Source organism: Cricetulus griseus, chromosome 3, assembly GCF_003668045.3.
Source record: "Cricetulus griseus strain 17A/GY chromosome 3, alternate assembly CriGri-PICRH-1.0, whole genome shotgun sequence".
NCBI classification, from domain to species: Eukaryota; Metazoa; Chordata; class Mammalia; order Rodentia; family Cricetidae; genus Cricetulus; species Cricetulus griseus.
The window spans coordinates 163,928,515-163,955,948 of record NC_048596.1 but is presented as its reverse complement, the minus strand read 5'-3'; the positions used below and the strand labels follow the sequence as shown (position 1 = coordinate 163,955,948).

Sequence of the window (27,434 nt, the reverse complement as noted above, 5' to 3'; positions counted from 1 at the left end):
GTTATGTGAATGAACCAACAGATAAACAGAGCTAGAGAGAGGGACCAGGCAGAACACCAGTCCCACACTGCTAGTGGCAAGCACACACATGCTGCTGCTTCTCTGGAGCTTGGCTGGAGTCTGGCCAGCATCCTGCAATTCTGCTGGCTCAATCTGGCAGCTCTGGGGGTGGGCTTTGGAACTACTATGCCTGCAGATGTCTTTGAGGTTGGGGCTCCATCCATTTCAAAGCCACTAAATGCATGCTCAGAGCAAAGCTGGGCAATCTGCAGGCTAGAGGGCCAGTGATCTTTGGCAGCATGAATGACAATAAACAAGGAAAAAGATAAATAAACAGGACCACATGGGGACAGTAAGACTAGGAGCAGGCATTTTCCTGTATGTGGTGGCTGCACTGTGGACATTAGCAAGATAAGGGGGGCATGGAGGAGCCAAGGCAGGCAGTGGAGGCTAGGTGGGTTTGCAGGCCTCCTCCAGGGCCAGGACCAAGAAAGCTGGAAGGAGCTCCTGACAGCATTCTTGAGCAAACTCCAAGGATGATTCAGGAGGTTAAGGCTACAGACAAAAAAAAAAAAAAAAAAAAAAAAAAAAAAGCAGACTGCCAACCTGGAACAGTCAGCAGACAAACCCAGCAGCCTCTCCAGTTGAGCACCAGGGCAAGCTGAGCTCCAAGAGAGGGGGTAACTTGAACCACCTGAGAGCCCCAGACCAGCAAGCTCTAGGAGCAGGCTGCCTTGCCTGGCCATTCCCTGCTTCCTGGAGTAGTCACCCGGGTGAAGAGGCCTTCCTGCAATTAGCTTCATGGAACTGCACTATCACTGCACTCTATGCCCAGAGTTGCTGACATAGCCCTTGCTCCCTGCCTTACAGAAACACAAACATTGTTCCTTGGTGCCTAGAATGTGCCCAGTTCAAGGAAGTGCCCTCCTAGTTTGGGCTAGTCTCTGCCACCTCACCACAGTCTTAAGGGTCAGTTGCTAGTAGTTGGGACCCTATTCCCAGGCCACCCAATCCCCACCCACCCCCAAGCCCTTGTACCCGGGGGTCGATCACCAGGTAGGTTCGGATGTTCATCTCTTTCAGATAGGGGTCACGCTGCTGCCCGTTCCCATCCTCCACCTCGTATGCCTTGTCCAGGTGGTTCAGTGTCGCCTCTGTGATGTGCACCCGGCTGGGGAGACCCAAGTCAGATAAAGCAGCATGTCAGCCCAGGCACCCATTTAGGGGTACATAGCAGGCGGGACTGGCTCCATCCCCTGCCTCCACACCTGGCCCCGCCCTGATCACCCTGGTCTCTGCCCCTGCCCCAATGAAACTCACCCAGGGACTCCAGCTGCCTCCATCCTGTTGGCCAGGGACACATCATGGGACCACACATCATACTGCCACTTGCGGAGCCCGATGACCCCACACAGAACATTCCCGGAGTGGATACCCACACGCATGCTGATGTCCACTCCTGTGGCCTCACGAACCTGCCTGGAGCAGAGCAGTCTGTCACAGCAGCTCAAGGCCATGCTTGAGGTCTTGGGTATGCCAGGGCACCAAGGAGGGAGGCAGGGCTTCCTCTTCAGAGAGGCCAAGAACCCTACCCCTGGGAGTGGGCAAGCTCACACCCAGCTCAAGGGTGTGTAGGAAGAGAAAGGGACTTAGGATGCTGCTGGGCCACATACTGTCCCTGGTATCCCTTGTCCTGCATGCAGCCCTGGTTGGCTCTGATAAGGCTGCCAGGGTGTGGAGGATGCTAAGCCCTACCCAACACCCAGCACAGACAAGAACCCTGGGGGCTTCTCTACTCCAGCTGCAGGAAATGTGGGCCCTATTCAGTACGAGGAACCTCCAGGGTGAAGCCCCCCCCAGGATGTGGCACCCACCCATCCCCCAGGGATGAGCAGAGCTCTACACTCCTCAGGCACCTGTATCCACCACTAGGACTAGGGTTGAGCTGAAGCCACCAGGGCTAGAGACAGCAGGAACAAAAGCTACCGATACACAACGCAGAATGGGGACCTGCTGGGTCCCATGGCAGGTGTCTTGGGTGTTGTGCACTGTGGGAAGAGCTCCTGGAGGCACACACAGTGGTACTGGATGGAGCACCTCCTCTGCCGCCTAGAGAGGCCACCTGCACCATCATCTCATGTTTCTTCCTGCACACCCCTGAGCACCTCACCAACAGACGGAAGCCAGCAGTAGGGCCCAGACGCTCCAGGCCTCCCTGTTGCTGGACAGTAAGTCCTCTGGCACCAGAAGCTTCCCAGAGGAAGGGAAAGCAGATGGAGTCTTGGAGCTGGACCTTGCCCCTGAAAGGCCTTCCTGCTATCTGCCCTGAGCTTCTCCTGCTGTCTCAGTCCTTGGAGGGGGAGAGTTTTTTATTTATTTTATTTTGTTTTTTGAGACAGGGTCTCTCTATGTAGTCCTGGAACTTGCTATGTAGACCAGGCTGGCCTCGAACCCACAGAGATCTACCTGCCTCTGCCTCCTCAGTCTGGGATTAAAGGCGTGAGCCACCATGCCCGACCTAACTCAGGGTTTTAGATGCTTCTAGGACTTTTGAAGTCATAGGTGGTGCCTGAGTAAGGGAAGCCAACAGAAGGAGTGTACATCCTCCACATGGCATGCTGAGAATCCAGGCAAGCCTCACCCCCCACCCACCTCAGTTTGTAGTTTAGCAAGGGGACATGTTCCTGTGCCCTGGCCCACCTGCACCTACTTAATGGCCTCACAGATGTCCAGACCCATCTTCACGCAGTTGCGGGCATGGGTGGGCAGCGACACAGGCAGGCCTGACACACAGTAGTAGCAGTCACCCAGGATCTTGATCCGCATGCACTCATTGGCCTGCAGGGTAAGCAAGCAAAGGGCATGCTCAGGGCAGGCCTGGGGCCAGCTGGATTCCTCTCCACCAGGAGTGGACGTCGGTGCTGGTTCAGCAACTGCTGCAGAGCCGATGAGAGACACGGAGAGACCCAGCCAGGATTCCAGATGAAAGCCAGGCTTAGTAAAGGCTATTCAGGAGGGACTGTCTTTTTTATTTGTCCATGTAGTGTTTGAGCACCTACTGTATACCTGGCCAGGTAATAGGGCATAGCAGCAAACTACAGATACAAATCCTGCAGCTGTGGAATGAGCATGCAAGTAGGAGGATAGAACTCAATCAATACAACTGGAAGATATGCCTAGGAGAAAATGAGGCACTGGAGAACAAGGAAGGGCCCAGGAAACCAGAACCATCACAGTCCTAGAAGGAAAGCATTCTGGGTGCTAGAGGGATGGCTCAGTGGTTAAGAGCACTGGCTGCTCTTTCCAGAGGTCCCGGGTTCAATTCCCAGCACCTACATGGGAGCTCACAACTGTCTGTAACTCCAGCCCCAGGGGATCTAACACCCTCACACGGGCAAATGTACACAAAAAAATAAAGATAAGAAAATAAAATATTAACAAAAAGAAGAGCATTCCAACATGTACAAAGGTCCTGAGGCCAAGAAGCTATTTGAAATAAAACTAGGACAGTCAGTATAGCCAAAGCAGAGTAAGTCAGGCAGGAGTTGCAGCAGGCATCCTAAGCAGAGATCAGCAGAAGTTAAGCCCAGAGATGCTATGCTGCTAGACCTGGAGCCAACAAGGGTGACAGTGGGTCCCCAAAGGAAATGCCTGGGGAAGGAGGGCCCCGGAAGGGAGTCTGCAGTCCCACCAGAGACTGTGCTGAGACCATCAGTCCTCTTAAGCCCTCTAGCAGGGACCACATGTAGGGTCTCATGTGAACACCAGCCTTTGCTTTGCAGTTTCTTACACCCTGCTCATCACCCTACCCCAGGTGCCCCAGCAGGCAGCCCTGTTCTCTGACTCTCAAGGGGAGGAGGGCAGGGCTGGAACATCTAAGTTTCCCCCTCCCCTGGGAGGGGGCAACTGTGCCCAGGTCAGTCCTGCCCTGTGTCCAGCCAGTGCTCAACTGGCTCCCATCCTGCACCTCTCTAGAAAGCACAGGACTCTTGGGCCATGAGTGCCCAAAGGGCAGCCCCAGTCACACAGCTCAGCACCAACACTCAGGAGCCACGAGGAGATTTGGTAAAAGATGAAAATACATTCCTGGATGTAGGGAACAGTGAAAGCCATGCCTGCTAAAAGCTGGCTACAGGTGTGCCTGACCATGCCTGTCAGGGCGTGGTCAAGGTGAGGTCAGGATGACCTGTGATAGGTTTTTAAGGGGCTGCAAGACACAGGGATGCCAAATATTGAGAAATAAAAGGAGCTTGGGATAAAGATAACCTTTATTAGAAAAACATCAGTCAAATACAAGCCAGAGCGTGCCAGGGGCAGCAAGACAGACAGGCCAGAGAGAAGGGGCTCCCATGTGCCTTGCCGCCTTCACATCATGGAGACAGAGATTTGCATCTGCTCCAGGCCTTGTTCCCTTGCCCTACAGGCTTCCCCTCCCTCCCTGGGTCTGAGTTGTGTTTGTCCCCAACTCCTTCCTAGTCTCAAACTCACAGAGATCAGCCAGCTCTGCCTTCCAAGTGCTGAGATTAAAGGTGTGCACCATGACACTGGGGCACAGGTTTCTTTGGAAGGCTTCTCAAGCTTTCTTATATGCACAGTTCACCTGGGAATTGGTTAAGCTGAGACTCTGAGTGAGACAAGGCTGGCAGATTGGAAGCCATCTGCAGGTTGCAAGTCTAAGCCCCCATCTGAGCTGGACCCATAAACAGCCTGGGCCTGCACTCACACCTTGCTCTCCTCCTGCTGAGGTGGGAGCCAGCTCCTGCATCTTGGCACCCCACTCACATGGAGTATGCAGAAACCACCTACTACGTAGACACTCGGCCCCAGTCTCCCATCCACTCCCAGCTCACGAAGCACTGGATGCCCTGTGAGGCAGCAGCAGTCCAATGGCGTGCCCACGCTCACCTTGGCAATCTGGTCAAATTTCCCGAACAGCTCGTTGAGTACCACCACCAGCTCCTTGGGCGAGCAGTCACTGGCCAGCCGTGTGAAGCCCACAATGTCTGCATACAAGATACTAGTCCGGGTGGACAGAGTTTGGATCAGAGATCTGATCCAGCCCTTTTCTCTCCACCAGACTGTCCAGCTAATTCACATGGACAGCTATGATTCTAGAGGAAACTGGGTCTTCTTCCCCTAATACCACCCTAGCCTTTAAGAGCCTTGATCTGACTCTCCCGATGAAGAAACAAGGAGAGCACTTGCCTAGCAAGTACAAGGCCCTGGTTCAGTTTTCAGCCCCAGAAAAAGAAGGAAAAGAAACAAGGAGAAACTAAGGCTCAAAGAAGGGCCTGACCTCCAATACCTGTACGGACTGAGGCTCCCAACAGAGCACTATCTTATCTGCCCAGGGCCCGGGAAGTGGTGACCAAATTCTCTTGCCCACCTGACATTCTGGTGCCGCTTGACATAGAGGCTGTGAAAGTTGTTGTCAGGCATGTGGCGGTGGTCACCACCCTCTTTGAGGCGCTCAATGATGGCCAGCTTCATGCCCATGGATATGTGAGCTGGGAGCACCGAAAGCAGCAGGTTCTCCTGGCACAAGAGGGCAGACCAGTGGGAGGACGGTGGGGACAGGCAGAGGATTAGTAGGCCCTAGGCTAGCCACCTGGATGTCATTCTTCCCACAGATTCTGCCCATGATGCCAATGTTTCCTGCTGGGTTATATGTACACAGCATCACCCTGTTGGAGCACATGCCCTCCCTGTCACCAAAGCTCCGAGGACTGAGACCCACAAGGGACCAGCCACATGGGCCACACGTGCAGTATTTGGCCTAGTGGTGGGAGGACAAGGTGGGATGCACGGCAGCCAGGGAGAAGGGATGTGGCGATGCAGGTCTCTACCTGCTGGCGCTTCTCCACACGCAGCTTCCGGCGGATCTGGATGCACTTGACTGTGTAGATGAAGAGGTCCCGGGAAGCATCCTGCAGCTGGTGCTTGTGGAAGGCACCCGTGAAGTTCCCACCCAGGAGGATAATGGCATTGGCCAGGAGCTGAGGGCAGCCGAGGGCAAGCAAGGTTCAGCACGGTCCAGCGGCACACTTGTTCAGCGTGAACCCCACAACAGACATGGTGGCATTTGTCCCCACTGTCTGACCCCAATACTCTTCAAGTTGTCATTTTTTTTCCTAGGTTAGGCAGAAAACTGAGGCCCAAGGTAGCAGCTGGTTCCCTAATGAGTTGTATGACCACAGGACCAGGACTTGGGCCTCTGCCCTACCAGACACATACCTCATCCATTAAGGCCAGGGAACCAGAGTCAGAATGCCAAGAACTTCCAAGGAGATACTTTCAATGCCTCACTGAGCCCCAAACCCTGCCACAGGAGGTACAGCACCCAGCTGGCTATCCAGAGCTCTGGCCTCTCCCCCAGAAGTAGACATCTAGGCCAGTCAGAAGGAAGACACATCCCTGCACCCCAGTGATGTGAATTGGGGGCACACTTACTCAACAGAGTCACACACACCAAGACTGGGGTACTATCAAGTTAGTTCAGGGCCCTGGGGAGAGATGCTCAAAAAGGGACCTCACCATAGCAGGGCCCTGAGCTCAGCTAGGGCCTGAGACCACAGAAAATCCTAAACCGGCAGTTACGACAAACAGGAAGGGGCCCTGCCTGCCACCACTGGTCTGCAAACAGTCCCAGAGTTCAACCTCCACCAGGCCCTCACCTGCCCACACCCAGCATCCGTGGCCCTCACCTGCAGCGCCAGCTGTGCTCCGGACACGGACATCTTGAAGGCTCCTGTCACAGCTCCAAACATCAGGAGGTGGGAAACAGTGGAAACCATCCCCACTGTGATGGCTGCCCTCGTGCTGAGGGGCAGTAATGCATACACCACAAAGACAATGAACAGGAAGAAAGGCACCTGGGGACAGTGCACCCAGAGATTCAACATGGCCCAGAACCAAGCAGAAGGAGAACCAAGCCTGTAGTCACCGGGGACATCCCAATTCTGGGATCTCTCATCTCTCCCCTGTATGGTGAGGCACAGGGACAGACAGACACACAGCAGGACAGGAAGACCTAGAGTGCCTTGCTCGTCATCGGAATACTGAGTTTGTGTCTGTGTCAGAGCCCTCAGCTGTTGGTCTGGTAGGACTGGAAGGCTGGGATGGGGGTCACCACTTGTTGCTGCCCACAGGCAGTGCAGCCTCACTCCCCATGCCTGCCCTTGAATCTATGGTTTCATGAGCCTGAGCACACCTGGTCACAGAAAAAGGCATAGACTGTGATGCGACTGTGACTACCAGGTCAGGCCAGTGCAACTCAACCAAGATATCCAGCTGTCACCTGGGCTAGCCCAGTGAGTGAGCAGCCATCTCAGCCTCCACCTGGGGACAGGCTGCTCAACAACAAAGTAACACAGAGGAACACAGAGCCCTAAGCAGCCAGGCTACTGGAGCAAGGGCCAGCCCTACTCAGCTCTTCCTGGCTCTCCAACCCATTGGTGCCTTTTTGCCTCCTTGAGTTGGAATTCTGTCATCTCTAACCAAAATGCCAGATTCTATCCAAAAATGCCAGATACCCAAGGGGACACCCTGAGAAGAGAGCCAGCTTGGGGCCATCTTAAACCCAGTGTCATAGCCTGCAGGGAGGCCACAGCACAGGCCTGCCCTGGCCCGCTCCCATAAGCCCCAAAGCCACAAGTAGGCAGAAAACTGCTGGTTGCATATCCCAACTGCTTGCTCCCAAGCCCAGTGGCATCGGCTCCCACCATTACCTGCTCCCACGCACAGGCATCATTCTTCCAGGAGTCCCACACCAGCACAAAGCCGAGCATCATGAGGCAGGCCCAGGTGAGTAGAGCCAAGGCCCACAGCCATCGCCGCACCAGGCACTCAACATATACCAGCACATAGAGAGCCACAAACAGCGTCAGCATGAAGAACGCAGTGCCCAGGATAGCCTGGTGTCTGGGGGGATCCTGGGTAGAGCAAACAGACAGAGTACCCTGACTTTCTCCCGAGGAACACTCACTCCTCCAGGAGTCCACCCAGAATCACTTCAAGCACCTTCCACACAGCAGTGTTGGGCTCCCCCGACACCTGGTCTCCCCAAAACCTCAGGCCAGCGTGTAACGCCATCTCTGCTAGCACTGCCTTTCCCAATCATTGCAGCAGCTTGAGCACCCCCACCCTGCCCTAAGAGACCACTGCTCCCCTGTGGGGGACAAGTGGAACCACAGGAGCCAGAACAGGGCAAAACCTTAAAGTCTTGGAGGAGAGGAATCTGTGCCTAAGAACCGGCTTTGGAGGGACACAAAGAGCAGAGGCGCAGGTGGGGAGAAGGGTCCAGAAGATCCTGGACCCTAAGCATCACGAGGGCAGAAGCACGGGGCACCTCTGGACAATGACAGGAAAGTGGTGTCTGTGATGTAGCTGCAAGGTCTAACTGTCCCTTCCCACTCCCTGCAGGGCACTGGCTACCAACACAGAACTCCTTGCAGCCTCTGATATCACCTCAGGAACTTCTGATTGCATTTACAACAATCAGCAAGAAAATGAAGAAAACCAGCAGGTTCTCAACAGTCATATGCTGAGTGACAAAGAACTGCACACGGCTACTGGCTGCAGCAAAGCAAGGCGCAGGTCAGGAGCAATGCTGGTAATGTCTGCCCTGACAGGGCTAAGGATTCCATACCAGCACTTAAGAGACTGAATTCAAGGCCAGCCTGGGCTACATAATGAAACCCTGTCTAAAAAAAATAAAATAAAATAAAGAAAAGAAAAAGAAGAGGATGACAAGCAACAGGAAGAAGGGGAAAGGAAGAGGAAAAGGAGGAAAGGGGAAGTGAGGGAAGGAGAAGGAAGATGAGAAGGAGGAAAAAGAATTTGATATCGTAGCCAGATTCAAGGGAATACAAGGATTGATTGGTGATGTCTGCCATGGTCAGACAAGGGAAGGAAGTAATATATAAGCCTTGACTCGGATATTTAACAGATTGAATTTCATGGTGAAAAAAAGAGGATGATTTCATACAATTAATTATAATAGCTAAAATCAGCCAGATTTGAAGATCAAATTTAAATTGACTTGTTTCCCACCCACCTAGCAGTTCACAAAGGAAGAAAATGAAGCTTCATGCAGGCACCACCATGCTAAAGCTTTCCTATCAGAGCAGGAAGGTCAAAGTGCCGTAGTCCAAGGCCTTACCTCATGGCTGAAGGTGATGATGATGAGTGCGATGCAGGTGGCCACAGCCACCAGGAGGAGCAAGAGCAACAGTGGCCCATGCTGGCTGGTGAGGCGGTACTTCTCATAGAGCTTTGCCTGGTTGGGGCCTTCATCACCCTCATTTAGGAAGTAGCGCCCTTTGGCTGGCATCTTCTTCCCCAGTGGCCTGGTCCAGCAGCCTGCTCAGGAGCCCCACGGCCTGAGATACATCTGTTTCCTGACACTCTTGTATGTGGCCTCTCTGAGGCTACCAGGCAGGACTGGGCAGAGGCACCCAGAGCCTGTGGCTCCATGGGCACATGGCACTGGCTCCAGCCACGGAGTGTTGGTCACTGGTGTCTTCAGGGTATCTAGGATGGACTGGCAGGACCTTCCACGTCCTCAGATCTGTGGAGTCAAAGCAGACCAAAAGCATTTGATGTCCATGGGCCAAATTAGGGAAGGGCTGGCATGAGGGAAGGTGGGGCCAGTTTCATACAGTACCTGAGTATGTGTGAACTCAAAGTCATTAGAAATGGAATTATGGATGCCAGGCGTAGTACTAAGGAGGCTGAGACAGGAGGATTGTGAGCTTGAGGACATCTGGACTATATAACAAGACCCTGTCTAAGTAAATTCCCAGTCAGTTTCTAGGGGCCACAAGCATGTGGGCACTACAGTGGATGGCACAGACCCACAGCACCTTTCTCACCCTGGAGACTGGGCCAGCACACTGCCACTCAAAGCCTCACTAAGCCACTTCCAGTTCGGGGACCAACTTCCCAGCATCGTGTGCAAGGTGGGAGGCTAAGCCACACACATCTCTTTTTCTAAGTGGATCCCTAGGGATCCCCACAGAGCTTGTTGCTCCACCTTCCTTTGTTCGCTGAGCTTCAGTAGAGCTACTGCCAGATCAGATGAGCATGATGTAGGATCTGGTCTAACCTCTGCTCTATTCCCAGGGTCACTGTGTAAACAACACACTCTCTGGATACCTGGGATTTAAGGACAGTGTCAGGATCCATACGGCTTGGGGAGATCAAGGGCCACAGGCTCAGCTTCTATACCGCCAGCTTCAACCTGGGCAACCCCTGTACCTGACTATGCTAAGTATCCACGAGACAGCATGTTTTCTTTCTTTTTATTTATTTAGTTAGATTTTTTATTATTTTGGGGGGGTTGTTTTTTTTGTTGTTTGTTTGTTTGTTTTGAGACAGGGTTTCTCTGTGTAGCTCTGCCTGTCCTGGAACTTGCTCCGTAGAGCAGGCTGGCCTCAAACTCAAGAGATCCACCCACCTCCTGAGTGCTGGGAGTAAAGACATGTGCCACCACTGCTCAGCTTATTTTTATTTTTAATTATGCATGTGTGAGAGTATGCTACATGTACGCAGAGGCCAGAAGAAGGCATCAGATGCCCTGGAGCTGTAGTTATAGGTAGCTGTGAGCCACTCAGCATGGGCTATGGGAACTGGACTCAGGTCCTCTGTAAGAGCCTCAAGAACTCTTAACCACTAGCCATGTCTCCAGTCCCAGATGTGTCTTTCTTGTAGGTTTGTTGTTTGTTTCTATTTGAGACAGGGCCTCACTATGTAGCCCCAGCTGGCCTGGAACTCACTCTGTAGTCCAGGCTGGCCTCAAACTCAGAGATCTACCTGCCTCTACCTCTCAAGTGTTAGGATAAAACACCACACCTAGCTTGAGATGTGTTTTCTTAAGGCAACCCACAGACACAGAGTTTTTTTGTTTTTGTTTTTGTTTTTTTTTCCTGATACAAGGAGTTGAACCTGGAACCTCACATATGCTAGTCAAATACTCTTTTATGGAACTATAGCCCCATGCCTCTTTTTTCTTTTGATACAGGATCTCACTAAGACACCCATGCTGGCCTTGAACTCATTCTGTAACCCAAGTAGGCCTTGAACCTGCCATCCTTCTGCCTCAGCCTCCTTTTTCGATAGGATTACAGTTATGTGCCAGCATGCCTGACCCATTCAGCATGCAAGGCCTACCTCATAGGACAGTCAGGGAGGGACAAGGTAGCCTTTACTACGAAGATACAGGTGGACTCCAGGCTGGCTGAGCTCACCACAGACCCCTCTACACCCATCAACACAACTGTTCATTCCCAAAGGACTTCTCAGACTCACTTGTGATGGGCCAGCTCAAGTTACAGCCTTGTGGTGGAGGCTGTGACAATATTCTTGCTTGTCAACTTGACTACATCTGGATTCAACTAAAACTAAGCATCTGGGCACACCTACAAGGGACTTGTCTTAATTAAATAATCTGGAGTGGGAAGACCCTCCTTTAATCTGGATCTTTTAAGGTGGGAAGAGCCACCTTTAACCTGGGCTACACCTTCTGGTGGCAGTCTATATAAAGGACCCGAAAGAAGGAAGCTTTTGCTCTTTGCCTGCTTGCTCTGACTCTCACAAGTCCATTCCTTCACTGACATTAGAGCTTACTTCTTTAGGATTCCAGAGTATACTGAAGACCAGGTGAGACATCCAGCCTCATGGACTGTACAACTACTGGATTCTTGGATTTTCCATTGGTAGACAGCATTGTTGGACTACAGCCACGTATGTGTGTGTGTGTGTGTGTGTGTGTGTGTGTGTGTGTGTGAAATATATATTCCATACATATCTCTCATATATAAATAATGTATTCTAATACATTTGATATTTCTATACATCCTAATAAATCCCATATATTTTTTTTCAGTCAGTAAGTTCTATTCCTCTAGAGCAGTGATTCTCAACCTTCCCAATTCTACCACCCTTTAACACAGTTCCTCATGTTGTGGTGACCCATAACCATAAAATTATTTTTGTTGCTACTTCATAACTGCAATTTTGCTACTGTTATGAGTCATAATGTAAATAGCTGATATTCACAGTATCAGTATCTGATATGCAACCCCAGTGAAAGAGTCATTCAACCCCAAGAGGTCAAGACCCATAAATTGAGAACCACTGCTCTAGGAGTTTTGAGAATCCTGACTAATACATAGGCTGACCTTACCAACCTTCAAGAGGAAAAATAAGGGTTTGGAGAGATGGTTCGGTGGTTAAGATTACTCTTCCAGAAGACCAAGGTTCTATTCCCAGCACCCACATGGCAACTCACAACTGTTCGTGATTCCAGTTCCAGGGGAATCTGACACCCTCACACAGACATATATCAAAGCAAAACCACCAATGCATGCAAAATAAAAATAAATTATAAAAAGAGGAGAAATAAAAACATAGCAACCATACACAGACTCCACCTAGAGGCAGCTGCCCTGTTGCAATAGAAGCCTCACATAGTCAAGACCATGTTGCAGCAGGACTGGTGACCCCTTTAGGAATGCCTCACTTTGAGGCGACAGGGTGGAGGATACAGGGTGGGCAGTCTACTGGAGAGGTCACAAAGGGCAAATGGCCAGCTTCCAGTAGAAGCTTCAAAGAAAGTGTCCAGGAAGGAACAGAGCCCTCAGTGACGAAGAGCACAGGATCCCAGGGAACCTGTGCAGGGCCCACTGCTGTGAAGCCCCTGGACATTCCTCCAGCTCTGCCTCCCTCTGACTTTAGCACAGGCCCAGAAACAGAAAAGAAAAGGCCTAGGGACTTGGGACTGCACCCAAGCAGCTGTCCACAAGTACCTATCTAGCCAGGGGTCCTAGGCATGAGCCCAGGCTTCCCAAGGGCCTACAGCAGTAGGCATATTGCAAATTGCTATCTAGGAAAATACTGTCTCCTACAGGCTGTCAGTTCTGTTAGCATGAAGCTCCCTCATTTGCCTCTTCTTTATCTAGGCAGGCCACTTTCAAATCCACAGGAAGTGCTGACTAAGCACCAGCTGCATGTGCCCAGCCCTATGCCATGGGCTGCAGAACAGGCAAGGCCCATCTCTGAACACTGCCCAGCTCTGCAGTAACTGCACACACGTTTAAACATTTCCTAACAGGTGCAGAGCTGAGCCCAGAGGGGGTACAGCAGCTTGCCTAAGATCACACAGCTGGAGGTGCTTGCCAGAAGGGCTGCGATTCAAACCACAGCTCCTGGGCCCAGGCTTCTCCATTGCCACTCTAGGGGACAAAGCCAAATGCCACAAGCACACAAACTGCAGTCCTGCCGGGCTCTCTGTCTCAGTGCCAAACACCAGTGGGCTGGGACTGCTGGGCTGAGAAACCTCAGACACCAATGGTTGAGACAAGTCTCCAGAGACACTCCTCTAGGCAAAGCCAGGCTGCAGGCCACCAGGACACATGTGTGTGGTGTGAGAGTACACATGTGCACACTCCAACACATGCTCCTGCCTCCTCTGGTCCCAGACATGACCTGTCTCCCCAAGCACAAAGCCAGGCTGAGGAGCTGCTGCAAGAGCCACCACCTCACCACCGAGCCCATGGGAAACCAGGCCTGGTAAAGATTTTATTTGTCAATCTAATTAGGCCATTTCCAGGCACCAGTGGCTGGGGATGGAAGTGGACAATGGGATGCACCAGGCATAAGGATTTGGCCCACCCAGGGCTCTTATTCGGCCCCTGGAATAGCTGAGCAGAGGAATACAAGACTACAGCTGGAAGCAAAGCTTCTCTCTGGTCCATGAGAGGGTCAGGGACCCACCAGCAGCAGCCACTCGGATAGGCCAGCTCCACCCTGAGCCAGTTCCAAGGTTAGACCCAGACACATCTCACCAGGACAGGAATCCTCCACAGACCCACTCCTTCCTTCTAGTCAGTGCATTAGCTGGAGACTGGGAACCCTTTGCCATAGCTCCCTCAGAAGTTCCTGCGGCTGGACTGAGGAGATGGTTCCGCGAACAAGAGCCCGTCCTGTGCAAGCAGGAGGACCTGAGTTTAAATGTAAAAAGCTGGGTGTGGTCTCACATCCCCCTGAAATGGGGGAACTGTGCAGAGATCTCTGGGGTTTTGTGATCACCAACCCTATCCAAAAAACAAAGTGCTCCAGGCCTTATGAGACGCTATGCTTGGGTCTGCACACTTGCCTGTAGGCCCACTGTTCTCAGTTCCTACGTGTGGGAAATGAGCTACAGACAGGCTCAGTCATTGTCATGGTCACACAGCTAATGAGACAGGAAGCTGTGATTTGAACACAGGCCATGCACAGCCCACTCCTCACCCTGCCTCTCACTCTCACAGAACTAACAACCAGAAAGCCACTAACACCGCAATGCCGACCCCTTTCCTGTCCCTATCCCATAAGGCAAGGACAACATGGTGGTAAAAAAGGGTAGGGGCTAAGTGGAGGTCATCAGACATTTCCCTCTGTCCTATAGGGGCAGGGACAAGGCCAAGCCACCGGATCCAGGAGGGGTGCCTCATCCAGGAAGCCCTCTGAGCCACACTCATTCCTTTCTTGTATCCCAGGCAGGGCTGGGACCTCCTCACCAATCCTAACCAGTGGTGTCCATGTTCCCGAGCAAGACAGTGATAGGAGGCAGGAGGCTGGGACATCAGAGATGGGCACAGGACTGGGCTTCCAGGCTACCTGGGAGACCCACACCCAGTGGAACCAGCAGCCGTATGTTCTAAACCACCCAGGCTTGTATCCACTTCCTTACCTAGACAGAGCTGACAGGAACCCCAGTCCAGCTTCCTCAGCGAGCCTGGAGCTGCAGAGAGCTTGGGGCCCTGGTGTCCTCAGAAAAGGGAAGTGGGGGCCATGAGGATGAGGGCTCCTCTGTAGGCCTGTGAGGAAGAGAGGCCCCACCAGGCCCTGGCCCCACCCCAGCCTGGTAATCTACTACTCCCGTCACACCCACTACAGACCCTGTTCCCAGGCCTGGAGATCAGTATCACCACCCTCAGAGCCTCATTTGCTGAGGTCTCATTCTAAGCCATCTTTTTCCAGGAGACCCTGAGCTTCATGCACATGCTACCAGAAGTGTCAGGGGCACCCAGGAAACCCCAGGACCAAGTAATCCCACCCAAGGGCCTCTCTCCTTGGGCCTCCCTCCCCAGCTTGGTCTTGGCCCTGGAGTCCTGAGGGTTGTGGCTTCCATGTTTCCTTCCAGCTCAGTATGCTGGTCAGACCCCAGTCCTGGCCTCCGCAGCGGGCCCAGACAGGATGCTTCCTGTCTATTCTACAGCTGTCCCCAGCTAGTCTTTGTGAAGTAAGCCTGCAACAATGCAGGGTAAGATGCAGAGCCTAGGAATGACCATGGAAAACAAAGAAAGCATCCATCAGCTAAAAGGCAAGAACACAGGGGCTCCCCTTAGTAGAGTAGAGGAGCCTGCGGCCTGATTTACTATTTGCTCCCATATCTGTACTGGCTGCTGGAGGGGCAGTGTTGTTCGTACTCAGCAAGGGTCCTAACTTCCTCTGGATTGACATGGGTCTACAAAGTTACAAGCTGCTGGGCCAACCAAGCCTGCAAGGATAAAAGTACACATGAGTCCAAAGCTAAGGGCCAACCTAGACAAAGGAAGTCCTTCAGGACCAAAACTGAGCAGTGAGGCCCACCCTAGAGAGGTAAGTGTGATAGGACCAGTCCCCAATACGTCTCTCACCTACCCCCATCTCCAGAGGACTGTCTGCCAAGCCCCAGGCAGAGCAATCATTGGAGACTCCCAGGGCAGCTACTTCAGTCTCCTGTTTTCTCTGGGATGGCTTCACTTGGCCCTGGGGCCACAGTCGTGGTCCAGACTGTCACACCAGTCACTATCTTGCTGTATGTAACTCTGGGCAAGGCTCTCACCTGAGTTGGGCCTCAATTTCCCCTCTTTCAAAAAAGCAGTAATACCAAACCTCTGAGGTCTCCACTCTGACCTGGGTTCTGCAAGGCCTTGGGTGGAAATTGCCTCACTCAGTGAAGAATCTGAAGACTAAGGACAAACCAAAGGCAGGCTGGCACCACACCTGGGCTGAAGGAAAGAGTGGTCCTGGGCATTGTGATCCTCCCTTCTCCCACTGTAAAGCAGAAGGCCACCTCCTAAGCCTCACATCTTTATAGCTTTTCTCTGTGTATAGGTGGGGTGGGGTTTGGGGTGCCCAGGGAAACCAGAAGAAAGCATCCGATCTCTGCAACTTGAGTTACAGATGGCTGTGAACAACCAGATGCAGGGGCTGGGAACTGAACTTTAGTCCTCTGGAAGAGCACCAAAGGGCCCTTAGCCACTGAGCCATCTCTCCAGCCCCTCATTGTTTGTGACAAGGTCTTACTATGTTGCCCAAACTGATTCAAACTCCAGATCCTCCTGCCTCAGGCTCAGAAGTGCCCAGTGCTGAAATTACAGGAGGGGGCCAGCACAGCTTCTCTGTTAAAATGAAAATACAGCAGATGTGTCCACAAATCTGGTGGACCTGTCCCAGAAGAGTTGGTCATTCATTCATTCCTTCACTCATCCCTCGGCATGCATTCCAAATACAGAACAACACCTGTATGCCAAGCACCTGGCCATGGCCAGCAGAAGCTGTACAGGACAAGCTCCAAAAGGCAGAGAACTCGGGGCCTCCATATCATGTCTGGGGACTCTGCACACAGTGGGAGCCAGACAATGTGCTAACTAACTGACCCACGGCCAGTCACCCAAGGGATATCAGGTTTGTCCCACCTCTTCTTTAACTTTTTTTAAAGGCTTGTTTATTTATGCATATGCATGTTCTATTTGTATGTATGCATGCCAGAAGACGGTATTAGATTCCCAACATGTGGTTTCTGGGAATTGAACTCTGGACCTCTGGAAGAGCAGCCAGTGCTCTTAACTGCCAAGCCATCTCTCCAGCCCCTTCTTTAACTTTTTTACACTTATTTACTTCGTGGGTGGGCACACATGTTTGTGTGTCAGAGGACAACTTGGGAGAGCATTTTTCTTCTTTCCCCACATGGATCCTAAATTGTCAGTCTTGGTGACAAGCACCTTTACCAGTTGAGCCATGTCACTGGTCCTGTCCCCACTTTGTGCTCCAAATTCCACTACTTATGATTCATTCTTTTAAACGATGCCCTGTAGCTCCTTCCACCCTTTAGAATGGAAACACTTTCACACCCACACTCAACAGAGTTCTGCTCCCCTTTCCCTTGATAAGGAAGAACAGAAAGAGGAAGTCTAACGGCCTCAGGACCTCACTGATGCCAGGCCCAGCCCACATGGCAGTTTGGGAGGCCGCCTGCTGGCTTCACACTGCACAGGGCCTCACCCAGACACTGAGTCGCTGTGATGGATGGACACTAGGAGAAAAGCTGTTTCCCAAATAGTCTAGAGGACAGCAAAACCGAGCAATTGAGTCTTAAATATGGGCTGAACAGTGTCTCAACCAACACAGGACAGGTTCTAAAGAGAGCAAGAGCCTGTGCAAGCACTCTCATGTCAACACTCACATAGCTAAGGCTTTTTTGTTTTGTTTTGGTTTGGTTTGGTTTTGGTTTTGATTTTCAAGGCAGGGTTTCTCTGTGTAGCCCTGGTTGTCCTGGAACTCACTGTATAGCCCTGGCTGGCCTCAAACTCACAGATCCACCCGCCTCTGCTCCCTCCCAAGTGCTGGCACTAAAGGCGTACTTCACCACTGCCAGGCTGGCTAAGGCCTTCTAACCCAGTTCAAACTCAAAAGCCATAAAGAGAAAACTGACAGATTCAAACATTTAAATAAACAAAATTTACAACTTGATTTAAAAAAAAAAAAAAAAACACCTTACCGGGCTGGAGAGATGGCTCAGAGGTTAAGAGCACTGACTGCTCTTCCAGAGGTCCTGAGTTCAATTCCCAGCAACCACATGGTGGCTCACAGCCATTTGTTATGAGATCTGGTGCCCTCTTCTGGTGTGCAGATATACATGGAAGCAGAATGTTGTATACATAATAAATAAATAAAAAATCTTAAAAAAAAAAAACCTTACCAAAAGAATAATCAACAGAAGAACTACATGTGAGGGAAATATATTACAACCCACATCATTAGGAGCTAAACTCCCTCATATGTGAAGAACACCTACAAGTTAAAAAGACCAAGAATGAGAGAAGATCACAAACCCAAAGGTAAGAGAAAAGTCAATCAAATAGGTTTTAAACATTTGAGAAAAAAGATGACATCACCTATACTAGATATAGGAAATGCAAACTAAAACTACCATGAAAAACTATTTTACCTGTCTGATTGGCAAAGACGAGGACACATGATAAAGTCTGTGAAATGGGCACTCACGACTACTCCTGGCAGGAGCATGCACCAACTACATACACACAGAGACACCTTTGGACTTGGCAAATCTACTGCAATAATTGATTGTGCACATACTCTTGCATTTGTGTAGGAACACATACAAGCTTCCATGTTCCAAGCCAGGCGGTGGTGGCCCACGACTTCAATCCCAACACTCAGAAAGCAGAGGCTGGCGGATCTCTGTACATTCAAGGCCAGCCTGGTCTACAGAGTGAGTTCCAGGACAGCCAGGGCTACACAGAGAAAACCTGTCTCAAAAAAACCAAAAAAAAATAAAAATAAAAAAGAAACAAAACAAAACAAAAACCAAGATTCCATGTTCCGTTGCTGGGGATAGCAAATGACTGACGTGTGTCGATCACTCTAGGCTGCTACAACACATCTTTGTGGCAGAACTTGTGCAACTGTCCGTGGTGTGCACAGCTCCCTGTGAAAACTCTACAGCATCAATGTCATGCCTGCTAAACACTAAACTGGAACATGTTTCCCCTCCCACCAAAATCCACTCTGGTCCTAATGACTAAGTCTCCGTTCTCATTCTTACCATCTAGTTCTGTTGTCCCATTGCCTGTGCGATTATAAAAGGTCTTAATAGAGGAGGCTGGAGAGATGTCTCAGTCGTTAAGAGCACTGACTGCTCTTCCAGAGGACCCCAGTTTGATTCCCAGCACCCACATGGCAGCTCACAACTGTCTCCAATTCCTGCTCCAAGGGATCCGACACCCTCATACAGGCAAAACACCAGTGCACATAAAATAAAAATAAATACATTTTTTAGAAAGTCTTAATAGAAAAAGTGACCCTGACTCTATCAGACACAGCTGCGTGACTGCTCTATGCCTCAGTTTCCTCTTTTGGAAATGGAGGAGAAGTGCAGTCTGACTGCAAGGCTTAGCGAGGGCTCCATGGGGTCATGAGGGCAAGGTGCTGAGCCAGCACAGAGTGAGGACAGCCATGTGGCTCTGTTACCACAGCAGCAAAAAGCATCAGGGGGGCGCAAAGGAGTGAGCTGGGAAAAAACCCACCTCCAGTCCTGTCTGAAGCCCACAGCACTGGCTCCTGGGGAGGACAGAGCAGAAGTCACCAGCTTTTGGGGTCCCAGGCAACAGCAGAGCTGATAACTTGGGTCAAGTCCAACTGGATCCTGAGGAAGTAGCCATACAGTGACCGTGGAAGGGGCCGAGGATGCTGGTGTGAGCTGGGGGAGCTGGCAGGTGACATCCTAAAAAGTGTTGGACCCTGCCCTAAGCCAGAGTCCCAGGCTTGCAAACAGACGGAAGTGCTCTGCAGCCTCTGGACATGGCCATGAGAAAAAGCATCTTTTCTCAGAGCCTGCAGCTCACCAGGAGCCACTGCTAGCCTTGGCGTATACCTCTGGGATTCTAGCCTATAGTCCAAGGCTCACTGCCTAGGGTGATGGAGATTCGAACTCAGCCCTGCCTCATTCCAAGGTCCAGCCTCATTCTCTCTCTCTTTCTTTTTAAAATTCAATTTATTAATTTTTAATACTTCATTTTTGACTTTGATGTGTATGGGTGTTTTGCCTTCACGTGGTATGTGCATCATATGTACACCTGTTCTGAGGAGACCAAAAAAGATCACCTTACCTCCTGGATCTGGAGTTACAGATGCTTGTGAGCCACCATGTAGGTCCTGGGAATTGAATCTGGGTCCTCTGAAAGAGCAGCCAGTGTGTGCCCTTAACTTCTGAGCCAACATGCCAGCCCTAAATTTAATTTATTAACTTAATCTTATATGTGAGTGTTTTGCCTGAATGTCTATGTACACCACGTGCATGTGGTGCCTTCAGGTCAACTGTCCAATCTCCTGGAACTGGAATTATGGATGGTTGTGAAGCACCGTGTGGGTGCTGGGAATCAAATGCAGGTCCTCTGTACGAGCAACAAGTGCTCTTAACCACTGAGCCATCTCTTCAGCCCCCAGGCTCATTCTAAACTTTTCACCTGCATTCCTTGACGTACACTGTGCCAAGCAAGACAGCCACACAAAGCTATGCACTCACCCACAGTGGTCCATCACAGGCAATGCTGGGTTTGGCTCACCCTCTTCCCTTTAAAGTCCCTCTGCATTGGAGCAGGTCAGCATCCTACATTCCAGCAGCTGATTGAGGGCCTCTCTCTGCACTGATCTAATGAACCTCCTTTAGGAAACACTAGCTTTAGTCTCCCAGACCCAACTAGGAGCTCCACGTTCAGAAAGTCTCCTAAGGCCATGGTGGCAGCTTCCCAGGAGCTCCTCAAGGCAAAGGGCCCCACTTCCACCTGAGCCTGGGTCAGACAGGGTGAGGAGACCTTCCAGGGACCAGCCTGACTTTGTGCTCCTGGGTAAAGGAAGGGAGAGAAGAGGCCAAGAGCATGGGCCTGGGCTCTGTTGCTGTCATGGGCTCAGCAGTTGCACTCAGGAAGTTTCCAGGTAGGGACTCCTTCTTCCCCGGGAAAAGGAAGAAAGAAGATGGCTCCCAGTGCCCACGTGCCTCAGTTTCCAGGCCAGACCTGGCAGGAAACAAAACTCAAAACACAGTTCAGCTCCACCTTCTCCTACCCAGCTCCATGACCCAGGCAATTCTTAACCCTCTCCAGGCCTGGTCACTCCAGGGCTCCTGAGCTTCTGCCCTGCTTTTTCAGCAGAGGGATGGATCATTGGAGTGAGCAGCCTGTCCCACCAGAACCCAGCAGGCCACTTAGGGAGGCCAGCAAGGCCTCTGTCCCAACAGCAACCTGGTGCTACCACCTGTCCAGAAGCCCAACAGCCCACACAAGCAAGCACCAGCTGTAAAAAGGCTTCCTTAGCCCCAGGTACTGAAAGCCTCACCTCCCAAGACTGCCTAAGACCCCTGTCAAGGCCAAAAGGACTTGTCCATAATGGGGGAGGGGCAGATCTGAGAGCCGGAAGCGCTAGCGTTCAGTGAAAGCAGCACCCCCTCACCCGTGTCCCCTAAACCACAGCCTGACTTCCGGAGCCACACCTACCCACAGGCTCAGACTCCCTTCCCAAAGTGACCTGAAGCCTGGGCAGCCTCCTCTAGTCCCTGGATCCTTCCCCAAACTCCAGCCTTCCAGAGCTATGCTGTAGGCTGCATGCTAAAGACACACATGGAAGAGGCTCTGTCTCAGTAGGTCCTGCTCCCCAAACCCTGGCCTCCCTGGAGGACAATCTTCCAGTGCCCCTGGCCAGAACACAAAGAATACCAAGCTGGTCCCCCTGCTTACCCCAGCCCAAAACTCAGCAACTTCTTGGGTCTTCCTGGTGGCTGTAGGGTTTGACTGATTTTGCTTCCCCAAATAAGCCCCACCCTTTCATCATTGGGTTCGGGTGGCCTGAAAATGCTGCTCATTGCCCACCTCCTAGCACATCGACCGGGCCAGCTCCAGCCCTGCTGAGCCAGCTCCTCTAGGAAGACCACCCACTCCCTTCTGCCTGGCTTCAATGACCGTGTTGGCTTCCCCAAGGCTGCCCGGCCCATAAGTGCCACCTCAAATGCTACGCCATGGGGATATACACTGCTCAGCATCTTGCCTAGCAGGCATGCAGACCCTACTCCAGTCTGCATTAGAGTCAGCACCACGTGGGCAGTATAGGCAGGCCAATTGTGGGGTCCCATTTGACCTGTAAAGCCACCTTTTCAGTCTACAAATGCTGAAAGCAGAAAGGGGTCCACCCTGCCGTCCAGGCCCCCACTGCCATCACCAACTACTCTCTGGACTCCTGACATCCACCAGGCCCAGGGCAAGGTGTTGAAACCACAAGGAAAAAACAGCACAGGGTTCTTGTACAACACATGTGAGGAGAGGGAAGCCATGTGATGAACTCACTAAATGGGGAGAGGAAATGGGAGGGTGGACAAGGTGCACCGTGTGCCCACAATGGAAAAACAGCAGAGCCTAGAGGTTGAGAGTGCAAATTCTGAGCTCAGAGTCAGGGTATGGATCTCACTCCACCCAGAGGGTGCTGTGTGGCTTTAGACTTGTTTACTAACCCCTCTGGGCTTCAGTCTCCTGATACAAAGAATGAACTGGTGGTAATGGAACCTAACTATTAGTGGCTTCTTACAAGAAATACTACACAGTGGCTGGAGGGATAGCTCAGCCGTTAAAGTCTAGGCTCACAACCAAGACTATGAGATAGTATAGTCAGCACCGTAGCCTCACAGAGTCATGCCAGCCTACTCTAAACATGAGGTTGGCAGCCTAAGAAACCTTGGTGTAGAAGGACCAGGAATATCTTCCCAGGGGTATCCATCTCACTGCCTGAAAGCCCCTGCCCTCCCCCAAGCAGCTCTTCTCCCTTATTCCCCTGACATACCAGCCCTGCCCCCTGAGCCCCTCAGCATCACTGGCATTGCCATGCATCTCCCCAAGGGCTGAGTGATGGCTCCAGGGAGTCTGGGTGTTTCAAAAGAGGCCACCTCCCATCAGTCAGGCTCCATTAGAGCAGGACCTCCAGCTCACTTCAAAGGACTCCTCCTGCCCAGGTAGATGGGGTCCTGAAGACAGGCATGGGGAGCAGGGCCAGTCAGCCTGCTGCAGAAGTGAATGGATGCACTGAGGCCCAGAGGAGGAGGTGACTGTTCCTGGAGAATGGAGACAGGGACAGACACCCCCAGCAGGTGGGCCCCAAGTCTATATTCTTCTGAGCAGGAGACTAGGTGACTGTGCCCTCCCACAGTGCTTGCCAGGGAAATTCACACTGGCCTGGTGGCTGCAGAGCCCAGTAGCCTTCAGTTGTCCCACCTGCGCTCCAGAACCCTGCCTCTCCCTACTCAGCCAGTGAGAAGCAATGATGCCAGGCATCTGGGCCTTGGACATGAGACTAAGCCACTTCCAAGGTGGACAACTGGGCCCGGTAACCAGGTGACAATCCAGGTGTAGGGCTCCAGAAGCACCATTGGCACCCATTCCCTCCTTCAGGGAATATCATGTTCTCCAGATGCCAGCCTGCCATTATGCAAAAGGGGCACGAATACCTTCCAGGAGCCAGGCCTTCATTCCAGGGCCATGGCCACTCTGTTGGGCCATCTGGGTGCTGATGCCCAGGAAGGAAGCAAAGAAGGTGACCCTGGAGGTCCAGAAAGCACTTCTGAGAAATAGGGTACAGTAGCAAAGATTTCAAAGAGGCCTAAATTGCAGGGAATTCCTTCTAGTGGCCAGCCACAGGTGGGATGAGAGACAGGGATAGGCACAGAGGCATAAGGAGAGGACATAAAAAGGAAGTTATCCAGTGACCACAGGAACCTGCCACAGAAGAGGGGGTTGACCAGAGCCAAGAGCAGGAGGCAGCTGCCACATGGATGGACTTAGGGCAAACATATTGAGATCCCTTCTTGGCGGACCACGGTATTCCTGAAAAGGATCCTCTCAAAGGAACACCAGCCAAGTAAGTGCAAGCATGCAGTGTAGAGGCTGCACTGGTGGGCAGAGGGACTGCACAGGCAAACAGCAGGAGGGAGCCAAGCCAGTGTTGTGAGCAAGTCAGAAGGCTGGCCAAGAGGGGATGAGGGCACAGGGATGGTGCCGAACTGAGAGAACAGGCTTGATGGGAGGCCTGGGAGGCTGACAGAACTCACAATTGACCTCTGCAGAGGAGAAACTGGCCTTACACTACTAGAGGTCCCAATATGGTGGACTTCTTAATGGGTCCAGGCTGGCCACCCCTCATCCTGTGCTGACCACAGGGTTCATTCAGTTCTACCGAACCATCACCTAGACCATACTACATACAGCCTGCAAGGACAGCAGATGGCAGCAGGCAAGCCCTGGTCTAGGTGTCCCTGGAGAAGGCAAACTAGGGAAATAGAGCTGGGGGTCTGAACCAAAACTGGGGAAGCCCAGCCATGATGCAATGCTGAAACACTGTGCAGTGGCAGGTTAGGCCGGATGCCTGTGGCTAGCTGGAGGTGCTGTGCCACCCTGCATCAGAGGACAAAAGGCCAATGGACAAGAGAAGAGGCCATGAAATATCCCTCCCCCAAGGCCCAGAAGAAGCAGATGCTCTACAAGCCACCATCAAAGCATGCCTCTGACCCTCATATTTACCTACCTGGCACCACTAGCCCCATCTTACAAATGAGCAAACAGAGGAACAGACAGAAAAAGTGAGTGACTTACACAAGGGACACCAGCTATCCAGGAGCTTCCCATTGACCCTATCTAACCATCACTGTCTACCACCCTAGGCGGGGGAGAGCCCCATGACATGATAATGACCAGCATTTCTGGAGTACTGGGGACCAACAGCAAGTCATTTCACAGCAGACACAGGCTCCATTCCTTGATGGTCCTATAAAGTAGGGTTGTGCTGGCACGAGGGGTGGGTAGCCTGATGACCTCTTCCTCTGGCACTGATCAGATGGGGATGACTTGCAAATCAAACTTATTCTTGGTCTGGTTCTGCACAGGCCTGTCTAGTTCAGTGAGTGCTTCCCCTTTGAGGCCTGAAAGGCTTGAGCAGGGACTACTGTGACTTGGGCCTGCTCAGTGACCCCTCTGCCTGCTCCCAGGAAAACCAAGATCATTCTCCAGCTGGGCTAAGCACCACCTTGTGCCCAGCAAAGGGATGGGGGGTTATCTGCTTAGTATGAAGGACCCCACAGCTTTGTCTTCCAGGGCAGAAGGAATAAGAGGCCACAGCAAGGGACAGACCACCTTGCCGCTCAGGATGACCCAAGCAATGGTGGAGCAGCAAGGGTGCACTGTCCTGGTACAGCTCTCTGCTGAAGCTGAACACGACTACATGGCCAAGCAGGCTCAGCCCAGCTAAGGACTCAGGTGGGCAGGCATATGGAAAGTCCCATGTCACCCACCATCTCACAGTAGGTCCAAAGACAGCAGTTACACTGCACAGGGACCTCTCTTTGAGGAAACTGACTCTCCAGCTGGCAGGGAGGCCACCAATATCAGTCCCACCACTAGTCCACAACAGACTAGTTCTCTGCTTTGACCCTGTACCTCGTCAGAAATTGGTGTCCTGACCCCATTCTCTCCCCCAAGCATGGTGGCCCATTACCCTTATAGTACACAGGTGGGGACTGGAGAAGGGAGGACTTGACCCAGGACAACACAGACCCCAGCCCCTGACCACACACGGTCAAAGAAATAGTCACAGACTATAAGGATGCTCACTTGTCCTTTAGACGGGGTCAAACTGGACTGCTGTCTTCCTTCCAAGAGGTCACTCCTGCTTTCACCCTCCATGTCCACCTCCATTCCCTAGAGCCCCAGGGCCAAGTCCCAGCATGGAGGCCTTTGCAAAGCCATTTCCAGCCCTGGAAGTCAGACACTGGGACACAAGCACTTCTTCCAGCTCCTACAATGGGGCCTTGCCTCCTTCTACTGAAACTCTCCTGCCCACACCACCACACAGACACCTGGAACAGGGAGCCCCAGAACACAAGGTACTCTACAGACATGAAGAGACCTCAAGCCTGAACTTCCTGAAGTGTGTCTTGCATCAGACTTCCTCTGAAGCCCAACCCTCATCAATGCGGTCTCTCCACGCTCCAAGACAATAACACATTCCATGCCAGATTCAATCTCTTTTTACAATTTTTGTTTTGATTTTTACAAGACTCACTCAAACATTAAATACTTAAATTTTAAATGTGCTCATCCACACACAGGCTGTGACCTCCTGAGCAACAATAAATATCCATGCCATGGGGCCCATGAGACTAGACCGCCCCTCACATCACATTTACAGCTGAGAGCTGGTGACAACTCATGGTGACACAGAGCCTTCTAGGCAGAGCCAGCCCATATGGTGGCCTCCAGTCCAAGCCTTTGAAATCTGTCTTGGCCCCACATCCAGGCACCATGCCACCCTCTCCCAGCGGCTGGACAGGGAGAATGGCCCCTGTATTGCCCCTGAATGGGGGAGAGGCACCTGTCCCAACCAGTGCCGTGTGCATGGACCCCTCCAAGTGGCCCACCTTGACCCTAGGGCCTTGAAACAGAGGGAAAGAGGGAAGGGAATTGTTCCCTTTTTCTTAGACATTTTGGTTTTCTTTCTCTTAAGTGCATATTGCTTTCAGAATATTTTGTCTAAATTTTTTTCTGTCTTATTTTTGGTGCTGTGGATGGAACCCAGCACCTCAGGAATGCTAAGCAAGTACTCTACCCTAGGGTGTAGGGTGAGCTACACCCTAGGCCCCACATTCAGAATTACTTTTGTTGCTTTATTTAATAAGTTTCCTTGATAATTTTTATTTTCTGTGAGAAAAATGAAATGTACTTGTAAATGTAAAATCACAATCTTGAAAGAAACTCAGGAATCTGAGACTATGCAGTTCCCAGAATTCCAGGTAACAGGGCCAAGTGAGCAGCATTGCTGCCTAAGACCCGTTTTGCAGCACCGCTTTGCCAGACTGGGAAAAGCCAAACCGTCTGGGTTTCCAAGTGAGGAGCCGCCCTCCCAGCTGTCTGCCCAGGAGACTGAGGAACCCCCTCTCCCCACCAGCTGGCCCAGCCCACCAGCAGCCAGGCCTGGGCTCACCTCCCTCCCACAGGCCTGGGACCCAAGGCCCCAGTCAAAGAACAGACGCCATCCCATGCCAAAATCACACTTTACCTGGCTCTTCCGAGGCACTGAAGCCGCCCAACCCAGGTCTGTGCCTGCAGGGAGGAGGCTGGACCCTGGATACCCTTGCTCTGAAGGCGACCAGTCTCACACATGGGAAGGCTCCCTCCACCGGCTACCTAATGAGAGTGAGTCACATCTGAGACCCACCACTTCCTGCTCGGCAGTGGTGGCAGTGGTAACAGCAGAGGACTAACTAAGGCTGGGCCCTCAGCTCCGCTCAGCTCCTGCTGTGGTGGGGGTGTGAGGAGGGCCCCTCTCCCGGCCTGCAAGCCTGCCGCAGGAGTGGGGGAGCTGCCAGGCCAGGCTCCCAGATCCAATGACTTCATGGAAATTTGAAGCTCAAAGCTGGAACAATTTTTAAAAAAATTATAAAACAAGAAGTGAAAATCTCCATTAGAAGCCCCAAGACGATTGCTCCAACCAGAGAGCAGACACATCCTTACTGAGCAATTAAAGATGACAGCCTGGCACGAGCCTCCAGCTCAGCCAATCCCAGACAGGCCCCTTCC

At 51.9% G+C, this 27,434-nt stretch overlaps 1 protein-coding gene across 4 annotated transcripts in view; it reads right to left on the bottom strand.

Annotated features, from left to right (window-relative positions):
• The window catches only part of Adcy7 (adenylate cyclase 7), a 40,771-nt gene extending 13,546 nt beyond the window's left edge, over nt 1-27,225 (bottom strand). Inside the window, exons 1-10 of one of the 4 annotated variants that reach the window (XM_027405525.2) lie at nt 26,914-27,225; nt 9,161-9,568; nt 7,728-7,931; nt 6,705-6,872; nt 5,847-5,996; nt 5,387-5,535; nt 4,906-5,017; nt 2,711-2,838; nt 1,321-1,479; nt 1,039-1,171 (exon numbers count right to left, since the gene is read on the bottom strand). In XM_027405525.2, the coding sequence (XP_027261326.1) occupies nt 1,039-1,171; nt 1,321-1,479; nt 2,711-2,838; nt 4,906-5,017; nt 5,387-5,535; nt 5,847-5,996; nt 6,705-6,872; nt 7,728-7,931; nt 9,161-9,331 (1,374 nt within the window). In that variant the 5' untranslated portion in view covers nt 9,332-9,568; nt 26,914-27,225. Of the gene's footprint in view, nt 1-1,038; nt 1,172-1,320; nt 1,480-2,710; nt 2,839-4,905; nt 5,018-5,386; nt 5,536-5,846; nt 5,997-6,704; nt 6,873-7,727; nt 7,932-9,160; nt 9,569-26,913 lie in introns of those variants that run through there. The other 3 variants (XM_027405528.2, XM_027405529.2, XM_027405530.2) reach the window with 3 other exon arrangements.
• Nucleotides 27,226-27,434: the final 209 nt, after the last annotated feature.